General features: G+C 40.5%; 1 protein-coding gene across 1 annotated transcript in view; it reads left to right on the forward strand.

Moving 5' to 3' along the window:
* Window positions 1–23,364, forward strand: part of CCDC148 (coiled-coil domain containing 148) — a 337,076-nt gene that overhangs the window by 207,903 nt on the left and 105,809 nt on the right. The window contains exon 12 of the mRNA XM_075529709.1: window positions 4,131–4,271. Within this exon, the coding sequence (XP_075385824.1) occupies window positions 4,131–4,271 (141 nt within the window). The remainder of the gene's footprint in view (window positions 1–4,130; window positions 4,272–23,364) is intronic.

The following is a 23,364-nucleotide window of genomic DNA, read 5'->3' on the forward strand; positions in this document are numbered from 1 at the left end:
TAGTGTTCTATTCCTTCTGAAAATGTATGTGCTTTCAATTCCATTTAAACCGCTTCACATTAGGAGTACTTATAATGCTACTAACCATTTTCATTTTACTTTGTAAACTTCTAATTTTTCACTTGCAGTGGAGGGACCATAAATCTGCTATTTGCTGTCGCTTAAGCCAAAGCTTCATTCAAAGACCATACCTGTGGCAAGGACATTAAGATAAGCACTAATTAAAGACCCACAAAGATATCCTGCCGTCAGTCATTTAAGCGACTCTCCCCAGAGAGAGTGTTCTTGACTGCCACTGTGGTCATGTTCTTTCGGGTCATGATTGATATGCAGCTATGTCCTCATGCTCTGCTTCACTCTGTCTAATGAGCAAGTCTTCAAATTGCTGAAGTTCTCGTCCGGCGCGTTCTTCCTTTTCACTCACTGTTCACACATAAGTCTTCGAGGCTTCAGCCTATTGTGCTGATATTGATTTCTTTGCCCACCTGCCAGTTTTCTCATTCTTGAGCATCTTGAAAATGCCATAATCAGTTGTCATTCTCGCCACATGGGTGCCATCCAAATCCCGTGGCTCTCTCAGTGGGGACCCATCGGATAAAGCTCTTTTCAACGGCACCCTTTTCTTACCAAAATCTTCACCCTGCCCACGGTGCGGTCTGAACATGTCCACTTGTGCCATCGTGCTTAGATACTGACTACTGCGGAGTCTGTTTCTCATTGTCAAGGTCTCACAACTCTAGGGACTTCGAATACAATGTAGCCCCAATGGCTTTCTCTCCTTCACTCTTCCATTTCTTCCTTTCGGCTTGTTTGTAATTACAAATGATGTTGTCAATGATTGACTTCATATAAGTCTCTAGAGGTCCTTGACCATCTTCATGATTCCGGTATGAATTTCCCGAAGCCATTTATGTCTCTGAGGGCTCATGCAGCCTTGCTTGTTGGGTTTGTTTTGTTGCTAATATTTTAAAATATTTCTTCTCTTTGTTTCACATTAACTATCGCATATACTTTGGTTATTGAACTTGCAACCATTTCTTGATTCCATTTCTATTTTTAAAATCCATATTATTCTATCTTTCCTGAAGAATGGGAGAAACAGCACCTTTTGTTCACAATATGACAAAGAAGAAATTGCAAAATAACTGGGGGTAAGATGGGGATTGATTGGACTGGTTGCTTTAGAAAACAGAAACAGAAAGCCTCTCCCACTGTAAGCCTTTGCTTATGCGCGTACTTCTTCAAACCATAAGACATCATGTGTGCAAAGATCCTCCAATGATAACGCTCCCAAGTTAGTCTTAAATCAAAAGTTGGGAAGAGTACTTCCAAAAGCAAACTCTTATCACTTCATATCACAAAATACAAGTTCGTGATCATGTAGAGCCATACTCTCATTATTTGGAGAGGCTGGGTGCATTCTTCCCTCACCCTCCTTCTAATTTCAATGCATCTGATTTCTTTCTGCTGTCTCAGAAACTTGAGACTGTAGTACTCTATTATGCAAATCTCTATGGGTATTTATTTTATGACGTCTTTTAGCTTAAAATTTTTTGAATGTGGAAAAATTGGAAACATATAGAAAAGAATCCTCGCTCAACTCCAAACCTCAGGTATTTATTATTTAATCTGTTGGTACGTTAGTATGAAACTCCAAAAGGCTGCTCACTGCCACTGAGTCTATGCCAACTCACAGTGAACATGTACAGGACAGGGTAGAACTGCCCCTGTGTGTTTCTGAGGCTGTAACTCTTTCAGTGAGCAGAAAAAGCCCCGTCTTCCATCTCTGAGCAGCTGGTGGTTTCCATTGGCGGACCTTACAGATTGCAGTCCCACATGTAACCATGATGCCACCAGGACTCCAGGTATTTTGGCAGAGACTTCGAAAATTAAAGAAAATGAGTCTTTAAGTACGGCATAACCACATTATTATCATATCTTCAAAAATTAATAATACTTCCTGAATAGAATCAACTAGCCAATAAGTACTGAAATATGTCCAATTAGCTCATAATTTCCCCGAGTTTATTTAAATAGGATTCAAACATGAGCCACATATTGAAAATGGTTGATATGCATATTAAATCTACTAATCTACTATAGTCCTTATTTCCTCATTTTTTCTTGTATTTGTTAGGTCTTTTAATATTTCCCACATATTGAATTTTGCTGATTGTATAGCTCAAGATACTTGCTGAATTCACTTTTATTTTCTGCTAAGGATAGTTCATGGGTGGGTTGCAGACTTCAGTCAGTGGTCATAATGTCTACTTGTTTCTCTGATAATTTGATTGACCAATAAGAATCTACATTCAGTGTGTATTTAAAATCATTCTAAAATACAGTGTGTTCAATTTCCTGCAGTTGGCTTAATCCATTTAGAAGTTTCTTATCAGCTGTTTTTGATAGCCATGGATGATCATGAACTAGGGTCTGTTATGTCATTCAGTATTGCCAAATGGTATGTTCTAGCACTAGCATTTCTCCCTTGTGTCGTAGGCAAATATGGTGGTCAGAATGAGCAAGAGTCTAGAGAAGCCTAAGCATGCAAGAAAATTTAGAATAGTAATTTTCTTACTTATTTTGATAAACAGTGTAAAGGCATTATTTTTAGAAAACTAAAATAAGGTCATTGCAAAATGAGCTTCAATTGATCATATTTATAGGAAATAATTTTATTTATTATTTCATACATTTTTATACTTCACCATTAATGAGTCATGCTTATGAAAATACTCATGTCAAATATGGGTCATTAAATTGAGAATGCTAGTTTCACCCTTTTCTGAAAAGAGCTGTGCATACTTCTGTACCCTCTTCTCTGATGCTTCTTCTGCCATATATATACCTGAACCAGGTAAGTGGTTGGTTGTTGTTAGTTTTATTGTTTTTTTGCTTATAATGATAAGAGATGTTTGTTGCACATGAATGAATGAGTGAATGAATGATCAATAGATTCATGGAGGTGCTGTCGGCTCAGTGTTGGACTGGTAAATAACCACAAGGAACATGGTTCAAATCCATCAGCCATTCCGTGGGAAAATGACAAAGTTATCTTGTTTCTCTAAAGATTTTCTGCCTTGGACCCCTATAGAGGATCTCCATGAATTGGAATGAACTCAATGGCAAGGGGTTTGGTTTGGCTTAGTTGTAAAAATGTTTCTCAGTAGAAAATAATATAATGAATATTCTTTTTAAATATATGAAATGATAATACTCAAAGGTAACTATTATTATTTTCATAAGCCTTCTTACACATCTTTTTCATATGCACAAGTACAGTGCTGGTATTTTGTATTAGTGATATCACTTTATGAATAAGGCTTGGGACCTGCTTCTTTTTATATTTTATAGTATTCTCTACACATTTTCCATGTTGTGTATACAGGTATATACCATCCTTTTAGATGGCATGCACTCTATGAAGGTGTCACAATTAAATTAAGCCCTATCCTATTGCTAACTACTTAGACTCTCCAATTTTTCTGTTTTAAGCAACAATGCTTTGGGGAAATTTGTACATATTTTCCTAGTGAATTGGCTTCCTGAGATGATTTCTTAGAATTGAGTTTAAGGGTTTGCTTATTTTATATTAGGATACATATTGCCAGATACCCTTAAGAAATGCTATATCAATTCTATTTATATCAATAGCACATTCTAGTAGAATTTTCTTTTAAATATCTTAACATTTTATTTCATTTTTTGAGTTTATTGCCTCACTTATAAAATAAAGGGGCTGAAATATGTCAATCATTCTTAAACTTTCTTTTAGGTTCTTTGTACCATTTGAGATTTTTTGAATGTGGGATACCTACTTTTGAGAAAGATGTGTTTGTACAAACACAGAAAATTTTAGATACTGTTCATGGGAATTCAAAGATTCTTTGACATCATCTGTAGACTCTTTAGGATTTCTTAGTGAAGAATTTCTACATGAGGTAATTTTTAAAGTTGCATTCTTATTTGAACCAGTACATATCTCACATATGTATACACAAAATTTTAATGCATATTTGGGCCAAATTTAATGTGATACATTTGCTTGATATAGAACCTAGCTTCATTATGACCCAGGAAGACAGCTGAAAGGATACAGCTATTGAAAACAAGGTTTCTCTTGACTTCAGGTTCTTCAATGGCGAGCCCACCAGGAAGAGGTAGCTAGACTGGAAATGGATATTTCTGCCAGAAGAAGAGAGAGTGCAAAGGAGAATGAGAAGCTATGGAAGAAGAAGGAATTAGCCCAACGAGAGGAGAAGAAAGAACAAGTATAAAATTTGCTATTGATATGAATGCATGAATGACTACTTAATTGCCTGCTTAAGTTTTGATTGATCTTGGTGTTTGGCACAAATTCTCATAGTCATAGAAAAATTCACGGGTGCAGTGGACTCTTGCCTCACTTTATCTGAGCTCCAAAGACTGGGATAAGGAAAGGCGATGTAAGCAGAGAGGGTAGAGCTTGTGATTGTCACAAAGGCTTATACTAGGTAGGATCAAGGCAAAGACCCACAGATATCCTCTGGCAGTGTATGGTGGTCCTGGGGAAAGTGCAAGGCGCCCTGGTGGTGTGCTGGTTATGGGCTGCGATCCCCATGGTTGGTGGTGTGAAACCACCAGCAACGCCACAGGAGCAAGACGGGGCTTTCTATTCTCAGAAACAGCCAGTCTCAGAGACCCACAGGAGGGTCCCTGTGAGTCAGCACTGACTGGACAGCAGTGGGTTTACTGTTGGTTTGGATGAAAGTGCTCTACATGCGCTTAGAACATTGCTTGATTTAGTATTTGTTAGACTATCTTGTTTTCATATTTACAGATATCAATTCATCATTCCATTTTTGAACAGACAGTCCATTCTCAATCACCAAAATATTCATGAAAACACTTTTCATTAACAATGTTTAAAATGATTTTGATAATCTGCTGAAGGTCTGACACATTTGAGGAGAGATTTATATGTAGTAAATTAAGGCATCTTCCATTGCTAGACATTTAAACTCCAATGTTTCGTTGCTTTAAGCATATTTATAATTTACGATGTCTGATATGCATCATATGGTATGTGGTGTATATATTATTTATAACATAAGAGATTTACTTAAACATTTTTATACCCACAACAAACTTTCTAGGACTTGCCATAAAATATTTTTGTTGAACATTTTGTAAACTAGTTATGATCTATTGTTTTCAGAGAATTGCTGTCTTCTTTGGAAATAATTCTCAAAAAGGCAATTCATGATTAACTCCATAGCACAAAGAAAAATTTACATTAGCACATGTACTTGTACTTAATCAGTGTGACACAAAGAGTATTATATTTTAAAAGGTTGTCTAACATGTTATTGACAGCAAAGTAATTCAGAGCCATTTACCGTTTGTTTTGTGATATTAACACGTTCGGTCTGAATTTCCAGGCTGTGTGACCCTCAACTGAGGGAGTCTCTTCCCACTAGGACATATGAGGCGAAGGTCACCAGAGACATTTTCGCTCGAAGCCACATTTCTGCATTTTATTTTGCCTCATTTGTCCTGGTTCTTGATTTGTCTGATGCTTTTAAATCAGCAAATTGGCGTAGAAGCAGCGTGTGTGGAAAACAGCATTCCTAGACGATAGATGGTCATTTGAGAAAGTCAGGTGTTAAGAGAATAGAATTCATAGCTTTCGTATTTTCTAATTCAAGGGTTCAGTTTCCACATCTAAGGAAATAAGCTGAGTCCTTTCCTTATGACTCCATCAAGAGGCTGGGTGGTTGAAAGGGATAAATGCACAGACCTCAGAAACGTCTGCCCTATTCAAAATGATATAAGTGAGCTGTTTGTTTCTGGGGGGGATTCACTTGTTTGCTGTTATGAAAGTACAGTGATAGAAAAGCATATGCATATAATTTCATCATATTCTTGGCCCCCTGGTATGGCAATTCCTCTGTGAATTGGTGGGACCTTGAAAACATATTTTATTGTTAAGCATTATTTGCATGTGGTATCCTTAAATTCCACATAAAGAGATTCAGATATCTTACCACTTTATGAATGTTTACTAAGAAAATTATATATAAGTATATGTATATATACATTGATCTGTATATACATATAGCGATTAACTTAAGTACGGTCATGCACTGCCTAGGGTCTTGAAAAATGTCTGACCACATATGCATCTGTGGCCCTAAACTCTGTAAAGTCTATTATATTAAAAGCCCATACTTAAAATGACTCATAATAAGAAATGCCGCTGTTTTGCAACACACATCAAAATATTATTACTATTATCTCTGTATTATGCTAAAGATTTCTTTAGAGTACCTAGCAGTGTTTCTTTCATTTTCTTTTATGCGTTGCAAGGTAAAGGCATTTGGAAAGCTAAAGAGAGCTCTCTTGAACTTGCAGATGTAATTGACATTTGGCTTCACAAATACCTAAAAAAATCCTAGAAGAGTAATGGAGGAAAATTAGGAAATAATAATGGACTCAGATCATCAAACGGCTAACGCAAGTGCAGCTTAAAACAAGCAAGCACGTACCACCTGCAGACCAGGCAATGAAGGCGGGAACATTTTCCAGGTCATGACTCATGGGCAAATTGAACTTACATATGTTGTTGGTGGTTGCCATCAAGTCAATGCCAACTCATGTGCGGAGTAGAAGTGCTGCGTGGGGGTGACTAGACTGAGACCTTCTGAAAGCAGGTCGCCAAATCTGTCTTTGGCAGTGCCCTCCACTATTTAAAATATAAGATTGGTGCTATAAAGACATCAAAGATTGCATAGCCAAAATGTGTCGTTGTTATTTTTCTTTGACACTGAGCTGCATTTTAGAGATTGGTGGGAAATGTCTTATCAAATGTGTTGTTTCGTTTATCCAGACTATAGTGAGCACTGCAGCTTTAAGCAGCTGCAAGTCAGGCTCATGAGCAATCTTGAGCAATTATGTGCGACCAACTATATGGTTTATATTATTTATCTTCTCTAAATAGTAATTTTTAAATCTTAAGAATTTTTTATACAAATATTGATGTAACCAGCACATTCATAGCCTCACCCAACATTGTACATGATAATGTTTTTCACTTAGTTTCCATTTTCACACATGAATGAAGTAGAATATTACAGGTGATGTTACAGTTTTCTTTGATGCCTTTCCTAGTACCAGTTCCTTTCTGCTTTCCCTAAAAGTAGTCATAGTCACAGATGTTGTTTCTATCTTTTCCGAACCTCTGACATTAGTTTTAATATCCTTTAACCTATTGTGGGTAGTTTTATTGACTTTTTCCATTGAATACAGTCATAATGTATCATTCAGCAACATGTAATTTTTTAATCCAACCTTGTTTGGGAGATATATCTATACTAAAATGCATAGACCTAACACATCCCTTTTAATGGCTGTATAGTATTTCATTATAGAAATCGTCTACAGTTTTATCCATTCTCTCAGTAGTTAACATATGAGTTTTACTTTTAATTCCCTTGCAAACTGTGCTGCAGAATTCCCTCGTGCGTGTCCCCTGATGTGCATGTTCAGGAATTGCTGTGATGAGGGACTTTCATCCTTTCAAGTTTATAAGATATTTTTTATTTTATTAGGTATTACAACTTTGCTTTTGATTTTTCTCATTCAGTTGAATGTGAGAAATATCTCATTAACGTCTTGGTTTGTATCTCCCTGTAATTTTTTACATGGAAAAATCTTGTCGCTCTCACTGGACAGTTTGCTTCCTCTGTGAAACGCTTGCTCGCACTTTTTGTCCATTTATCTATTTTTAATTCGCATCTTGAGGTTCGTGATAAATTTTAGATTTATTTTTGTCTGTTATTTATTTTTGTCAGTTATATGGGTTACAATTCTTTTTTTCCACTAGGTCATTTACCTTTTAATTTTGCTTTTAGGATCTTCAGTTTCACAGAAGTTAAGATTTTTAAATAGTCAAGAATGGGATTTCTTCTTCTATGAATTGTACCTTTTATACAAAATTTAAAAAAAATTACTATTCTGCAGTCATGAAGTATTCTCATAAATTAGAGAAAGTGAAATTTTAAATGCAGTAGCTGTCAGAATGTGGATGTTGTATTCAAAGTACTTGAAGCCAACCTGAATGAGGGATATTAATTAAAGCTTTGTCTCATTTTCCTTGCTATAAAAGGAGCCCTAGTGGTACTGCGAGTCAGGTATTGGGCTTCTAACAGCAAGGTTGGTGGTTCAAGCCCACTGGGAACTCCAAGTAAGAAAGATGAGACTGTTTGCTCCAAGAAGATTTACAGTACAGTCTCAGAAACCTTCGTTTCTGAATCAAGTTTACAGCAGTTTGTTTGGGATGTATATGAGATGATGTTTCACTTTGGGTTAATTAGCTTTTCCCTAGTGACTAATGGTATTGAACATGTTTTGTGCTTGTTGGTCATTTATATATCTTCTTCAGAGAAGTCAATTAAAACCTTTTGCCCAATTTTAAATTGGGTTGTCTTTTTGCTGTGGAATTGTAAAAGTTTTTACCCTTATCAGACACATGATTTAATTAGTAAATAAGTAAATATTATTTCCCATTCTCAGGATTATCTTTTTACTTTCTGCATATGGCAAAAAAAAAACCTTCACTGCAAAAGTTTTTAATTTGATTAAGTCCAGTTTATCTTTATTTTTTCTTCTTTACTAGATTATACTTTGGTGACATTCCCAAGAATCCATGTTCAAATCCAAAGTCATGAAGATTTACTCCTATACTTTCTTTTAAGAGATATAGGTTAAGCTCTTGTATTTATGCTACTGATCAATTTTGAGAAATTTCTCATGTCTGGTGGAAAGAGTCCAACTTCATTTATTCGTAATGGATATTCAATTGCATCATTTTTTGAAGAGATTATTCTTTCCCTACTGGATGATCTTTGCATATTTCTTACAAATTAATAGGTTATATGCATTTATGTTTATTCCATTGGTCTACATGTCTATCTTTATCACACTATTTGATTGTTATGTCAAGATATATACATATGCAAATATAAAATATATATAATAAAATTTGAAATTAGGCTGCCAACTTCATTTTCAAGAATCTTGGGACAGTTTGGGACTCTTGCAATTCCATGTGAATTTGAGGATCAACCTTTCCATTTCTGCAAAGTAGCCTGTTGTCATTCTGAAATGATCGCATTGAGTTGATAGCTCACTTTGACTAGCATTGGCATTGTGAGAGTATTGAATCTTCCAATCAATTTGCACAGAATTTCCTCTCTTTATTTGGTCTTCTTTAATTTCTCTTGGCAATGTTTTATAGTTTCAGTGTGCAAGTGTTTCGTATTTTTTTTGTTGAAATGCCCCTAGGTATTTTATTCTTTTAGATGATATTGCAAATGAAATTGCTTTCTTAATTACCTTTAAGGATTGCTGATGTGTACAACAGCCTTTCGTGTGTTGTCCTGTTGTGCTCTGCAGCTTCTCTGAATTCATTAATTAGCTCTAATTGTGTGTGTGTGTGAGTGAGTGCGTGCAGGCGCGTGCGCTGTGGGAGGATGTGATCACAGAGCAGACAGAGCCATCTTGAACACAGCCCTTTTCAGTTTCATTGCTTTATCTTCAGACTCATGGAAAGATTTGAACTACAAGTTAAGTGATATTGGTGATTTTCTCAGACACGTCTCTACTTTGGAAGCAATTGTCTGGTCCCTTACTGGTTTGCATTGGAATCATGTCCCTGGTTTTTGCCGTTCCTCACTTGTTTTTGTTTGTTTGTTCTTGACACTCCTTCTCCAGGCTCTACTTGTAAAATTTAAACAAGCTTTACAAACTATTAACTAATGAATTAGAAAAAAAATGATGCCTTTCAAAATCAATTCCTGGCAGCTATTTTAAGAATCAACCCCCACCCCCACCTCCCTAAAGATGGGCTTTAAAATGCCTGCTGCATAATAGTGGTCCCAGCCCCTCCCTTTCATTGTATGTGACTTTCTGGGTGGCATAGTAACATAACAGTTGGCCAGACTAGTAGAGTGCTGGGAGATTTCCATGCGGTGCTATGGCTAGATTCCTAGGGTAGCTCCAGCCTCACTTCCAAAATAGGAATGCTAAGCAAGACTCCCATGTGAAGGAGATTTATCCAGCTCAGTGTTACCAGAAGGAGGCGCAGGCTTTCAAGCATCTCTACGCCAGGGTTCTTGTCCTGCTTACAAGAAAGATTTCAGCTGAGGGACAAACTTCAGACAAGAGTCCGAGAAAAGGTTTGAACAGGAAGAGTGTATTTATTGAAGGGGAATAATTTGGAAAAGGGCCCTTTGCTAGTCTAAAAGGCCAGGGAAAATGTAAAGCTGTAGAATGTGGACCTTATAGTCCACAAATGGTGGCCCTGCCACCAAAGCTGGCTTTCTGGAGGGTCTGCTTGTGGCTGGTCCTCTTTAGTGTCCCTCCTCCTTTCAGGTATGCAGCTTCTGGCGCCCTGCCCTGTCATTCAGTACCTGTGGTAGATAGATCAACTGGTGTCAATGTGAGGATTCAGAGTGAAGGGGTGGAGTCTAGCCTGTCAATCAGGCAGTAGCTCGATGACCTCATTCGCAGGTGCTAAGGAGATAAATAGCTTGCTGGAGGCGGGACACCTATTCACTTCCTGTGAGATATCCTTGTGGAGAAGATACATGGAGAGAGGCTGATGGGGCCAGACCTCTGGAGCGGGAGAAACCACGTGGAGACCCCTGCCAGTGCTGAGATGCTTGCAATGCCACTCGATCCACAAGACTTCTGACTGACTGGCCTGTGATCTTCTCTGTGTTTGGTGTCATTGCACGTGTTGTGTGAGTCAGAAGAGGGTTTTATAGATTGGTTTCAGACATATGGGCTAATATCGGACTTATGGCCTTGATCTGGGCTGGGATGTTTTCTCTTTATGCAACTGCTTATGAATATAAAACTCTTTCTTTTACACATACGAATGACTCTATGAACTTGTTTCTCTAGTCAACTCAGATGATCACAATCCCCCAGACTCCCTCAGGAGTCTATTCAGGCATTGTAGGGGTTGTGTGAACATCCTGTCTTTCTTCCCTCAGCCATTTTACAATCTCCAATATCTCGGGTCTCTTCCATTGATAAGGACGTGTATTCTATTCTGCCCTCCACCGTCCTTTGTGCTGGAAAGTTCTGTGTGGAAGTCTTTCTCCTCCTCTTCCTTCCACGGATCCCCTTGCCAGTTTCTGACAAGTTAACATTTGGACTACCAGTTTGTGTGTATTTCCCAATTTAAGCCAACATGTAATCCAACTCTGCACCAAACTGTACAATCTGGGGAGGGGCATCTTAAGTCGAGATCCTTTCATGGCCATGTGGTAGGTCCTGGCAGACCGCATGTGTTTCTGGGGAAGGATCTATCCTTTTGAGAACTTACAGGCGCCGTGACATGGCATCAGTGAGCACTAAAAGCTCCAGGCTTGAGTAGAACCATGGGCCCTCAAGTTCTCAGGTGACCAAGAAAGTACCCCGAACCCACTGTTGCTTACAGATAACCAGGGGAACAGAGAAGCATCTGCAGCACAAGAAGACAGCCGAGTGTAATTCAAGTGGTCAGGGGAAAGCGGCTGCTTTGCAGAAGGAAGACTCCAGGACTCCGTGCTTCGGAGGAAACCTAGGATACTTCCTCACATCAGATCAAAGCTATTCTTGCAGTGCGGAAGTCATAGGTCCTTATAAAAGTCATTATTGAAGCTTTGCGAGAGGGCTGTCAGGGAGAGTTCCTGAAGGAGGAAGCCTTTTGATGTGCAAGCAGCAGACCAGTCTTCAGGGTGTGCTTAATCCAGGAGCTCTCTAATTCTACTTCCCTGAAGATCTGTTGGAACACCCTTTCTTCTCCACAGAGGGGGCAGGACATAGTATGTCCTGTCAGTAAAAGAGAGGTGAATGCTATAAATATGCACCAACCTGTACAATCTGGGAAGGGGCATCTTTAGTCAAGATACTTTCATGAGTGTATGGTAGGTCATGGCAGACTGCATTTGTTCCTGGGGAAGGATCTACCAGCTTACAGTATTGGCAAACAAATGGAAGCCCGTGGGAGCATCATGCCGTAAGAGGCCTGCTGAACCAGTGTGGCCCACGCAGAGTCCAAGAGAGTTCTGATTCAGTATGCCAATGACTGGAATATTCTTTATCTCGGAACTTCACAATCGAATCATAATTTGAGAATGACTGAACCCCCATTCTGAAGTGGGGATACTGTGCTACGTAGAGATTTAGCCCTCGTTCATTTTCGAGGAGGCTACAAAGGAGGGATCTAGCAAGCACCGGGGGGCTGGTGAGATCCCTTTGGGCCAGGTTAACTCAGCATGGGGCTGGTTCTGCTCCTCTTAGCCTCCTGACTTTTCCATCTACTCCGGTCTATCCTTGGCCATACTGGCATCTTGTTGATTGTTTGCTTGACTTGGTTTTTTGTACCTATTCTCTAGCCTCCGCTTGTACATTTTCACTGGGCTTCATCAAATGTTAGCTGGCTGCTCATGGGCGAGGGATGGCTTCCTGCTGATTCCATGGCACCGATGTTCTGTTTGGCTCTTGTTTGGTGCTCAGGGGCCTCTTACAGGCGGTGCATGCTGAGGGCAGGGTAGCATTCTGCTTTCTTTCAGAGGTAGCTGTCACTTCCCAATGGCGATCCAAGTTGAAAGTCAGGCTGTTCTTGGTGAAATTCTTCTGCAAGCCCTTTAACCATTCTCCCTCTTGCCTCCTCTCCCCAGCCTACCCAGCACTGAGTATGTGTGCATGTTCACATGTAACCACCTTAGGTCAATTGCTGAGTGGATGACACATATGAGTATATAATATGTACATTTTATCATGAAGTCACTCGAAGCAGTGGGCCTGCAGAGAGTCGGAGGGGGTTGTCTCTCAGTATCCTGAGCAGCAGGGTTATCACAAAAAGATCTACAGGTGTGACAGAATGAGGCCCCATAACCCCCCAGGCAGGGCCTGCTGGGCTCTGGAGAAATGTTTGTTAGTTTGTTTGTTTGTTTTGTCAGAAGAAACACTGCCAGCTTGGAATAAGAGGAGTAGAGAGAAGATAAAACAAAAAGACATTTCCAGGACCCCCAATCCTGCTCGCAGAAAGCTGGCTGGGAAGAGGATGGAGCAATGATGGTGTTTCACTTTTCATCAGCCAGTCGAGGCAGAGCAGGAGCCCAGCTGTTGGCGAAGACGGCCGACACCTGTGCGCCCTGGGATGCTGACGTTGGGCTCTGAGAGGCTTGTCCTCAGCTCTTGCTTCTTAACGCAGAAAGAGTTCACACAGCAGAAGCACAATTGTATGTTAAAATAAGTTTTTAGGATTTAAAGGAAAAAACATTGAGAGTGCATTCTCACAGACAGGACTGGAGAGAGAGAGAGAGAGAGAGAGGAGGAGGTGGAAAGAGGGCCATGTGCTGTGCCTTACCCCTTCTTCCCCCACTGGTCTCCTCCCACAGCCTCCTGGAGGGCATGGTTGTGTGTATTAGTGGACTATTAGTGGTTGTGCGCATGTGACAGGGAACCAGGCTTTGAGTGGGTGTGCCTCAGCATGCCTGTGGCGGTTGGCCTTTACTGACCTGGCTTTCCCCACGCCCTTCTAGACTGTGTGCTGGATTCATTAGGAAACACCCTCTTCCTTACGGCTTCTCTAGTTATCTTGTGTTTATCGGTAGCCTTTGGGGGACAACTCCCTTTGCTCTAAGCTTCATGCCTGTCACGAACACTGCCACTATTGAACCAAACCACCCACGGAGACCAGAGGTGCCGGAGAGCCAAGAGAACACAAGCTTATCTGTGAAGAGGCAGGTTGTTTACAGAAACGCAGGGAAGGGGAAAAGTGTTTTCTGGGGACAGGCAGCTTTTCAAGAGAGAGAATGACCTGTGTGTGTGCTGTCACTTATGCCAGATCCACCCACCAGAACAAGAAGACCATGACAGTGAACCTTCTGGGGCCGGGGAGACGCCAGCTCTCAGAAAAATGGGTCATGAGCATGCCCCTCCATTACTGACAGGAGTGTTAGCCTTGCGACGTTCACGACTTTGAGACACTGTTTCATGAAAGGTACACAAGAGGGACGGCAGTCCAAAGATACTCCTTTATCCAATCACACTTAGACCTTAATTCTACAGCCTGCCTCGCCGCCGTCACGTTTGTTAGGCTTGAACCCTGTGTTCCAGTAACCGTGTCTATCCATCCCACTGAAGAGACTCCTCTTTTTTTGCAGCCCAACTTTAGCAAGTATGATGTCTTTTTTTCTGGGGACTGGTCTCTCCTGACAATATGCCCCAAGTTAAAATAAGCTTTCATGATTTAAAGAATGTGAGATAAAGTCTTACCATCGTCCCTTCTAAGGCAATACTTCTTCCAAGACAGAGATTTTATTTTTCCGGCAGCCCATGATACTTTCAATATTCTTCTCCCAAACCACAACCCCAATGCCTCCATTTATCTTCACTCTGCTTTATTCAGTGCTCAGCTCGCACATGCATTTCAGACTGTTGAAAAACATGGCTTGGGTCTAGCACGCCTGAACCCGCAAAGTGACATCCTTGCTCTTCAACACTGTAAAGTTGTGTGGCAGATTTTCCCAAAGAAATATGTTTTTTGATTTCTTGACTGCTGTTTCTATGAGCATTTCTTGTGGAAGCACATAAAATCAAATCCTTGACAACTTTATTCTTTTCTTAGTTGATCATTATGTTATTTGTTGGTTGAATTGTGAGGATTTTGGTCTTCTTTACACTGAGTTGTTATTCATACAGAAGGATGCAATCCTTAATCTTTATCAGTAAGTGCTTCAAGTCTTCCTCTTTTCAGCAAGCAAGGTTGTGTCATCTGCGTATTGCAGGTTTATTAATAAGTATGGTAGTGCCATTACCTCCTGTCAACTTGCAAAAGGGTTGAGTCTAGCCTATCAATCAGGTCACAGCTTGACGACCTCATTTGGAGGCGCAAAGGAGATAAATAGCTCACTGGTGGGCAGATATGCTCTCTGCTTCAACTCTTTCTGCTTGCCTCCCTGCAAGACGTTTCTTTTGACAAGTCACATGAAGCTATGCTGATGGCAGCCAGAGTGTGGGAGCTGGAGGAGCCACATGGAGACCTATGCTAGCATTAAGGTGCTTCCACAGCTACTGGATCCACAAGACTTTCCACCCACTGGCCTGTGATCTTTCTGCAGTCACCATGAGTGCATGTGTTGCGTGAGTTCAAAGAGGAATTTTCAGACTGGTATCGGACATATGGGCTAATATCAGACTTATGGACTTGATCTGGACTGGGCTAGGATGTTTTCTCAATATACAATTGCTCCTTTCTTATACACATATGAGTGTCTCTGGATTTGTTTCTCTAGTCAACCCAGAGTAACACAATAAGCTTTCCTCCAAGCCTGATGCCAAGTTCTTCTTAACAGCCCGCTCTCTCAGATTATTTGCCCAGAGTACAGATCGAATAAGTATGGTGAAAATGTATAATCCTTAGAAACACCTTTCCTCATATCAAACCATTGTTCTGTTCAAATCACTGCCTCTTGGTCTGCGTACAGGTCCACGTTAGCACAATGAAATGTTCTGTAACTCCCATTATCCCAATGATATCCATGGTTTGCTATGATCCACATAGTCCACTGCCTCTGCATAGTAACTAAAACCACGCAAACATCTTCATAGTATTCTTACTGTCAGCCAAGATCTATCCGATATTATTCTTTCTGCATTCTTTTCTGAATCTAGCTTGACTTTTGGTTGGTGTACTGCTGCAGCTGGCTTTGCACTATCTTCAGTAAAACTTTATTTGTATGGAATATTAATAAATTATTAACCTATGCATTCTGTAGAGTCACTATTTTTTGAACGGGCAGAAATATGGTTGGCCAGGTAGTTAGTCCTCTTCCAAATGCCTTAGTGTAGACAAAGGAGTGCTTCCAGTGTCACCTGAGTTTGCTCAAGCATTGAGATTGGGATTCCATCTTTCCCCGGAGCATTAGTGTTTTCCCACTAATGCTTTTGGGCAACTTATATTCTTCCTTCAATACCATTGGTTCTTTTGTTTGTGTCTGGTGGAGTATCTATCTTAACTTTCATGTACTGAACAATCTTACATGTACAAATGAGCATACTCTCATCTGATATAATTAATGAGGTAAAACAAATAAAGACCCTAATAGTAAGGGGAGGAAATATTGAGTAGCTAGAGGACATTTATGTGGTTCATTGTTGCCATATCGCACCCATCGCACCTCTTGAAATGGTTGGACACTGACCATGTCTTTTTGGCACGGCAATCCTGTGTATTAATTTCATCGTCTTTTGATGATCCCTGCAACCTTCCATAACTTGCTCATTTTTTTCTTTCAGGATTGAATGTTTTTCCACTCTGTTATTTTGCTGAAATGGAGTCACAGGAGTGAGCTTGTTTTCAAGACTGAAGGGTGATTAGAGCTATAATCTCCAGGTTCCCCTTGTCGCTATCCCACAAGTGAGCCTCATCTTTTTATGATTTCAAGTATTCAACAAATCTCTCACGCTATTCATGACCTTCTAAGGTGATTGTTTTCAGAGTGGTCGGTCCTGGTAGCCAGGCAGCCTCTTGTTCTTTGGGTTGTTCAGTGAGCAGTAGCTCCGATGCTGTTCTGCACGTGACCTTGGATGGCCTTTGCTGCTGGAGATTCTCCTGCCCTACACATCACATGAGGAACCCTGATGGTGCAGAGACTAAGAACTTAGCTCCTAATAGAAAGGCCAGCAGTATGACTCCATCTGCTGCTTACGGGAGAGACAGGTGGCAGTCTGATGTCATACAATTAAAAACCCATGACCACTGAGTAAATTCTGACTCATAGCAACCCTTTGTAAGGTTGCTGAGACGGTAAATCTTTACAGGAGCACAAAGCCTCATCTTTGTTCTGAGGAGCAGCTGGTGGGTTCAAACCATCAACCTTGCAGTTCATAGTCAAAATCTTACCAAACATCACCACCAAGGCTCAGACTTGGATGTACTATGAAGCAGTTCTACTCTGTCCTGTAGGGATGTTATGAGTTGGATTTGACTGGATGGTAATGGGACACATAGAATCATGTGTGCTTCCATTGAGCTATACTGACAATAGGATAGTGCATAATACCAAAAGTATCACTAAAAGTCAAGATATTCATGTATTCAGTAAATATGAACCGAGTGTCTTCAGTGTGATGAATACTATACACAGTCCTCTAATCTTTATGCCAATCCAATTTTAAGAGTTAGAAACTCAAAAACAACTCATCTTTATTCTGGTATAATATAAAAGAAATGTGTTCACTTGATATGCTACAAAATAATGTGCAATTTTTGGTTAGGCTGGTTGAATCTTATATTAATAATACCTGAACAATGTCTTTAAGCAGCAGACTTTATGAGGACAGCTCAGGATTACTGAAGAAAAACTAAAATTACTCAATGGAGTGAACTATATAGAGTGGTAAATTAGTTTAAGTAAGCATTGTTACATCAAATATGAGTATATATATATGAGTTGTGTGTGTGCATACATGTATATACTTACATATGCCCCTGTGACTGTAGTGTGACTTGAAAGTTAATTGCCTACCTTCTCAGTGGCATATTGATAAAGCCCTAGCTTGGAGGAAGGGGGCAGTTAGGTTGATACTTCTGCCCTGATCCCCGTCTAGATTTCTTCCTCTTCTCTAATTGTTTGGTCCTGTGTCTGTCTTTTAACTGGCCTATGCTAGTTTGCTGTCAGTTTTCAAATGTGAATGCTCTTATGCTAATATATATAATGATCAATTTTGTCATAATTGATCAAAAGCCAGACCTTAGCATATAGACCTTCTGCCCTGACTGACTCCTTGGGGTTCATCAACTTTTTCTAGTAATTTTGCCTTTTCTCATTTAGACCCTTAATTGCTATTGCATGCATCTGTGTACTGCAGGGACTGCATGATATGGAGCTGTCCTCTGTGATTGCCCTCCCACTACTGTGACTGATTGCCTCTCCTCTCCAGCGAATGCTCTGTGCACAGAGGGCGGGGACTAGAGCTCAGTGCCTTTAGGTAGTAGGGTGAAAACGAACCTTAGAAGTGTAGCCTCTTGCTCCTTGTGCAGATTTTCTGTTTCCTACAGATTCTTTTCCCTGATGCTGTTGTCTCAACCGTGAGCAACACAGTACCTTTGTTCACAGGGAGGGAGGGCAGGCAAGAGAGCAGCTATGAATCCTGGTTAGAAGAAAGTGACTTAAAATACAAATATGGTCAGTTTGGATAACAAATCACGGAGACCAACTAAGATATATGCATATATTTAAAAGCTAAAGTAAAACAACAACAAACAAAAACCAGAAAAACGTCATGGCTGTCCTAATGCAATGTCATCCAAATGATCACAAAGTCTAGCGCTTCTTCACGTTTTAATAAAATGGAGAAAGTGAAATTTTCATGGACTTCTTCGGTCCCTGAAAACATGTCTGTTCACCCCTGTGGACACTGTTTGGGCCTCTGCTCTTGGGTCCACCCAGTCACATACTTCACAGCAACCATTTGCTTTGCAAAGAAGCCACCAGCCCCAGGGCTGAAGTATCCCCAGGGAGCTGAGGATTAAGCTGCTGAACTATGTTTTGCCCTCTAGTTTGTGGCTCTCTAAATTACTAACTCCTAGAAATGTGAACTTGCAGTCAAACTTTGAGGCAGTGTTTTTCTTTCTAATTATTGGTTTCATTCACGAATGGGATGAAATGCTCCAAACATGGGCACACCAAAACTCAATAGGCAAATGAAGGTTAATTGGCATAACATAGTTCACACAGACAATGGTCTACATTCCACTTAGATAAGTGTCATTTCCTCAGGGAAAAACTTCTTAATGGTGTCTCCCCCCCCCCCACCCGCCCCTTGCTTGCTAAGTAGAACTTCTTTCATGTTCAAAAAGTGCACACAGAGAACAAAGAAGGATTCGGCTCTTTGGAGAAAAGAGCCACTGAAAACCTAATGTATAGGTTAGAAACATTGTCAGATACAAAATGGCAGAAGCACCTTGTCAGAAATAGTGTTGGAGGATGGGCTCTGTGGGTCAGTGGGTGCTCAGAAGGTGACCAGGGTGCTGCCTTCTCTGAGTGCACTTGACTATGCTGATGTAAGTGGGGTAAAGCCAGGGGGAGGGGAGCCTGCCGGATCTTCATTTGCTGATGGGGCACGGCTTGAGGCAAGAATAAACCGCTGCAAAAACCAGCTCATGATCCGCAGATGGAATGTGTGAATTATGAATCTAGGAAATGAAGAAGTTGTCAGAAATAAAGTGGAATGCATGAAGATCAATATCCTAGGCATTAGTGAGCTGAAAATGAACTGGTACTGGCCATCTTGAATCAGAAAATCAAACCATTTAATCTGCTGGGAATGAAGCATCAAGAGGAATGGCGTGGAGCTCATTGTCAAAAGGACACTACAAAATCAGTCTTGATGTACAGTGCCTTCTGGGATAGGGTTATATCTCGCCACCTTCAAGGAAACTGACTGATGAAACTATTATTTGAATGTATACACCAACCACAAAAGCTAGTTAGGAAGACACTGAAGAATTCTACCAACTTCTCCAATTGGAAGTTGATAAAATATTCAATCAAGATACATCATTAATTATTGGCAATTGGAACACAAAAGTTAGGAGCAGCATGGAAGGAACAGTAGGAAAATATGGTCTTGGTGACAGAAAGGAAGCTGGAGATTATGTGACAGAACTGTGCAAGACCCATGACTTGTTCATAGCAAATACCTTTTTCAGCAATATAAAATGTGACTATAGACATGAACCTCTCCAGATGGAATACATGGAAATCAAATTGACTACATCTGTGGAAAGAGACGCTGGAGAAGCTTGACATCGGCAGCTAAAACCAGGCCAGGGGCCGACTGTGGGACAGACCACTAATTGCTTATTTGTAAGTTCAGGATAAAGCGGAAGAAATTAAAACAGGCCCACGAAAGTAAAAATAAGACCTTTAGTCTAACCCATCTGAATTTAAAGAACATATTTGACTCATCTAATGGCAGAAGCCCCATTGAGCTGTGGAGGACATTAAGAACATCATTCATGAGGAGAGCTTTTGCTTTCTTTACTACAAAAGCAGAAAAGAAAGAGGATCAACTGGATATCATGAAGGCGAGACTCAATAACTTGTTCTTAATTGTAGAGTAACTAAAGCAAATGGAAGAAATGAGGAAGTCAAAGAGGTGAATAGAAAATTTCAAAGGGCAGCTCCAGAAGACAAAGTCAAATATTGAAATGTGTAAAAACCTTGAGTTAGAAAACCAAAATAGAATATGATCTGCATATTCTAAACTTAAAGAAACAACTCAATATTGAAAGATTGTATGGAGAAAATACTGAATGATGCAGGAAGCCAGAAAGAAGGCAGAGTCACTGTACCAAAAAGAACTAGTCAATATTCCACCCTTTCAGGAAATAGCAAATGAGCAAGAACCAAAGGTGCCGAAGGAAGTTCAAACTGCACAGAAAACACTAGCCCAAAACAAGGCTCCAGGAATTGATGGAGTACCAACTGACGGGCTTCAACAAGTGGATGAAGCTCTAGAAGCACTTATCTATGCCAGGAGGTTTGGACAACAGCTATTTGGCCAACTGACTGGAAAAGATGCATATTGGTACCCACCAAAGAAAAGTGACTCAATGGAATGCTCAAATTATAGAACAATATCATGGAGATCACATGCAAGTAACATTCAGCTGAAGATCATCCAATGATTGCGGCAGTGCACTGCCAAGGTGTGCTGGAGGTTCAGGCTGGACTCAGAAAAGGAAGTGGAACAGCCATATCCTTGCTGATGTCAGACGAATCTTGGCTGAAAGTGAAGAAGTCCAGAAAGATATTTTCTTGTGTTTCATTGATTATGTTAAGGCATGTGACTGTGTGGATCATAAGAAACTGTGGATAGCCTTGAGAAGAATGGGAATTTCAGAATACTTCATTGTGCTCATGAGGTACTTGTACATGGGTCTGGAGGCAGTTATGTGAACAGGACAGGGGAAACTACAGATTTAAAAATTAGGAAAGGTTTGTGTCAGTATTATATCCTCTCACCTTACTCTTTCAATCTATCTGCTGGGCAAATAATCAGAGAAGCTGCATTATTTGAAGAAGAATATGACTTCAGATTTGGAGGAAGGTTTATTATCAACCTGCATTATGCAGATGACACAATCAATGGTTGTTGAAAGTGAGGAGAACTTGAAGTATTTGCTGATGAAGATAAAAAATTCCAAACTCTAGTACGGATTATAATTCAATGTAAAGAAGACCCAAATCCTCACAATGGGACCAATAGTTAACACCATGATAAATGCAGAAAAGATGGAAGCTATTGAGAATTTTGTCTTGTATCCTTGATCAACGCTCATGGAAGCAACCATAAGGTATCAAATGATACACTGCACAAGACCTCTGTAGAGTACTGGAAAGTTCAAATGATACTTTTAAGAATAAGAAGTGCCTGACCCAAGCCATGGTATTTTCAATTTCCTCACATACATGTAAAATTTGACATTCTATCAGGATGTCTGAAGAAGAATTGATGCGTTTGAATTGTGGTGCTGGAGAAGAATATTGAAAGTACCATGGACTGCCAAAAGGACAAACTGATCTGTCTTGGAAGAAATAAGGCCAGTGTGCTCCTTAGAGGCCAGGAGAGCCAGACTTCATCTTTGGACAACTTTGTCAGGAGGGAACAGTGCCTGGAGAAGTACATCGTGTTTGGTCAAGTGGAGGGGTGATGAAAGAGCAACACCCTAAATGAGTTGGATGACATAGTGGCTGCATTGACGGCCTCGGGCAGAGGAAAGATTGTGAGCATGGAGCCGGACCATGCAGTGTTTCATTCATTCATTCATTCATATGCATAGGATCGCTATGGGCCAGGGCCAGCCCGATGGCACCTAAAAACAGCAGCAACCACAACAGCATGAATGCTGAAAGGCCAAATCGATCTGTGTTGGAAGAAGTAAGGCAGAGTGTTCCTTAGCGGCCAGGATGGCCAGGCTTCGTCTTCTATGCGTTGGACATGTAGTCGGGAGAGATCAGTCCTTGGAGAAGGACACCATGTTTGGTGGGGTAGAAGAGCAGTGAACAAGGGGAAGGCCCTCAGCCAGATGGACTGACGTCATGATGCAACAATGGGCTCCAGCATAGGGACAATTGTGAGGCTGGCGCAGGCCAAACCGTGTTTAGTTCTGTTGAGCATGAGTGCCATGGGTCAGAACTGACCATTGGCACCTAACAACGACAACCTGGATATTTTTACATCCCTCAAGCTTACTAAGCCCAATCTGTATTCTTGTTTTTTATTCTTTCCTTGATATTACTTTTCCTTGGCAAATGAAAGCTCTTCTTTCAGTGTTTAGGCCGAAAACTTTGGTATAATTTTTTCTCCTCATACCCTAACCCTGTGGCATGGATATAAACATACCAAACCAAGCTCTCCGCCATCGAGTCAGGTCTGATTCACAATGACCATTTAGGACAGAACAGAAGTACCTCTGCAGGTTTCCCAAACTGTGACTCTTTAGGAAATTAGCAAGCTTCATTCTTTTCCTGAAGAGCAGCTGGTGGTTTCAAACTGTTGACCTTGTGCTTTGCAGCACAACAAATCATCCATCACACCACCAGGGCTCCTTACCTGGAAATAACCAGGAGTTGCATTATCGTTTCCAGGAGCACTGGTGGCCTAGAAGGTTATTCTTTGCACTGTGAACTACAAATTCAGCTGCTTGAAACCACTACCATTCCATAAGAGGAAGATGGGCTTGAAAACCCACGGGGCAGGTCTACTCTGTCCTATAGGATAGAGTTTGTGTTTCCTAGTCAATTTATCTGCCCCTCCCTTTCCATTACCATCTATACAATCCATTTTCCAGAGTAATCTCTTTAAAATTCCCTTCAGAAGCACACCACCCTTCTGCTGAAGACAGTCCACCGGCCATCTCAGAGTTCTCGCCATGACACACAAGGAGGCCCACGTGATCTGGAGGCCCGTCCCATCCACACTGCGGGAGACAGGGCCTCCTGACTTATCGTGCTCCTCTCCTTCCACCTCATTCCTCAAACATGCCTGGCACATGATTGCCTCAGCACGTTTGCACCTGCTCTTCACCCAGATGGCTGCATACCTTAATGCATCACTTTATTCAAGATCCTGCTCAAATGTCACCAGAGAGAATGTCTTTGATTACTGGACCTAGAGTAACACTCTCCTTCCCTGATTTACATGAATCATAATTATTTTTTCTTGATATATATCATCTCTGACTCTATCTATATATCTATCTATCTGCATAGATATAATCATTGGCTTTCTTCTCTTCCATTTCTAGAACAT

Source organism: Tenrec ecaudatus, chromosome 13, assembly GCF_050624435.1.
Source record: "Tenrec ecaudatus isolate mTenEca1 chromosome 13, mTenEca1.hap1, whole genome shotgun sequence".
In the NCBI taxonomy this organism is placed as follows: Eukaryota; Metazoa; Chordata; class Mammalia; order Afrosoricida; family Tenrecidae; genus Tenrec; species Tenrec ecaudatus.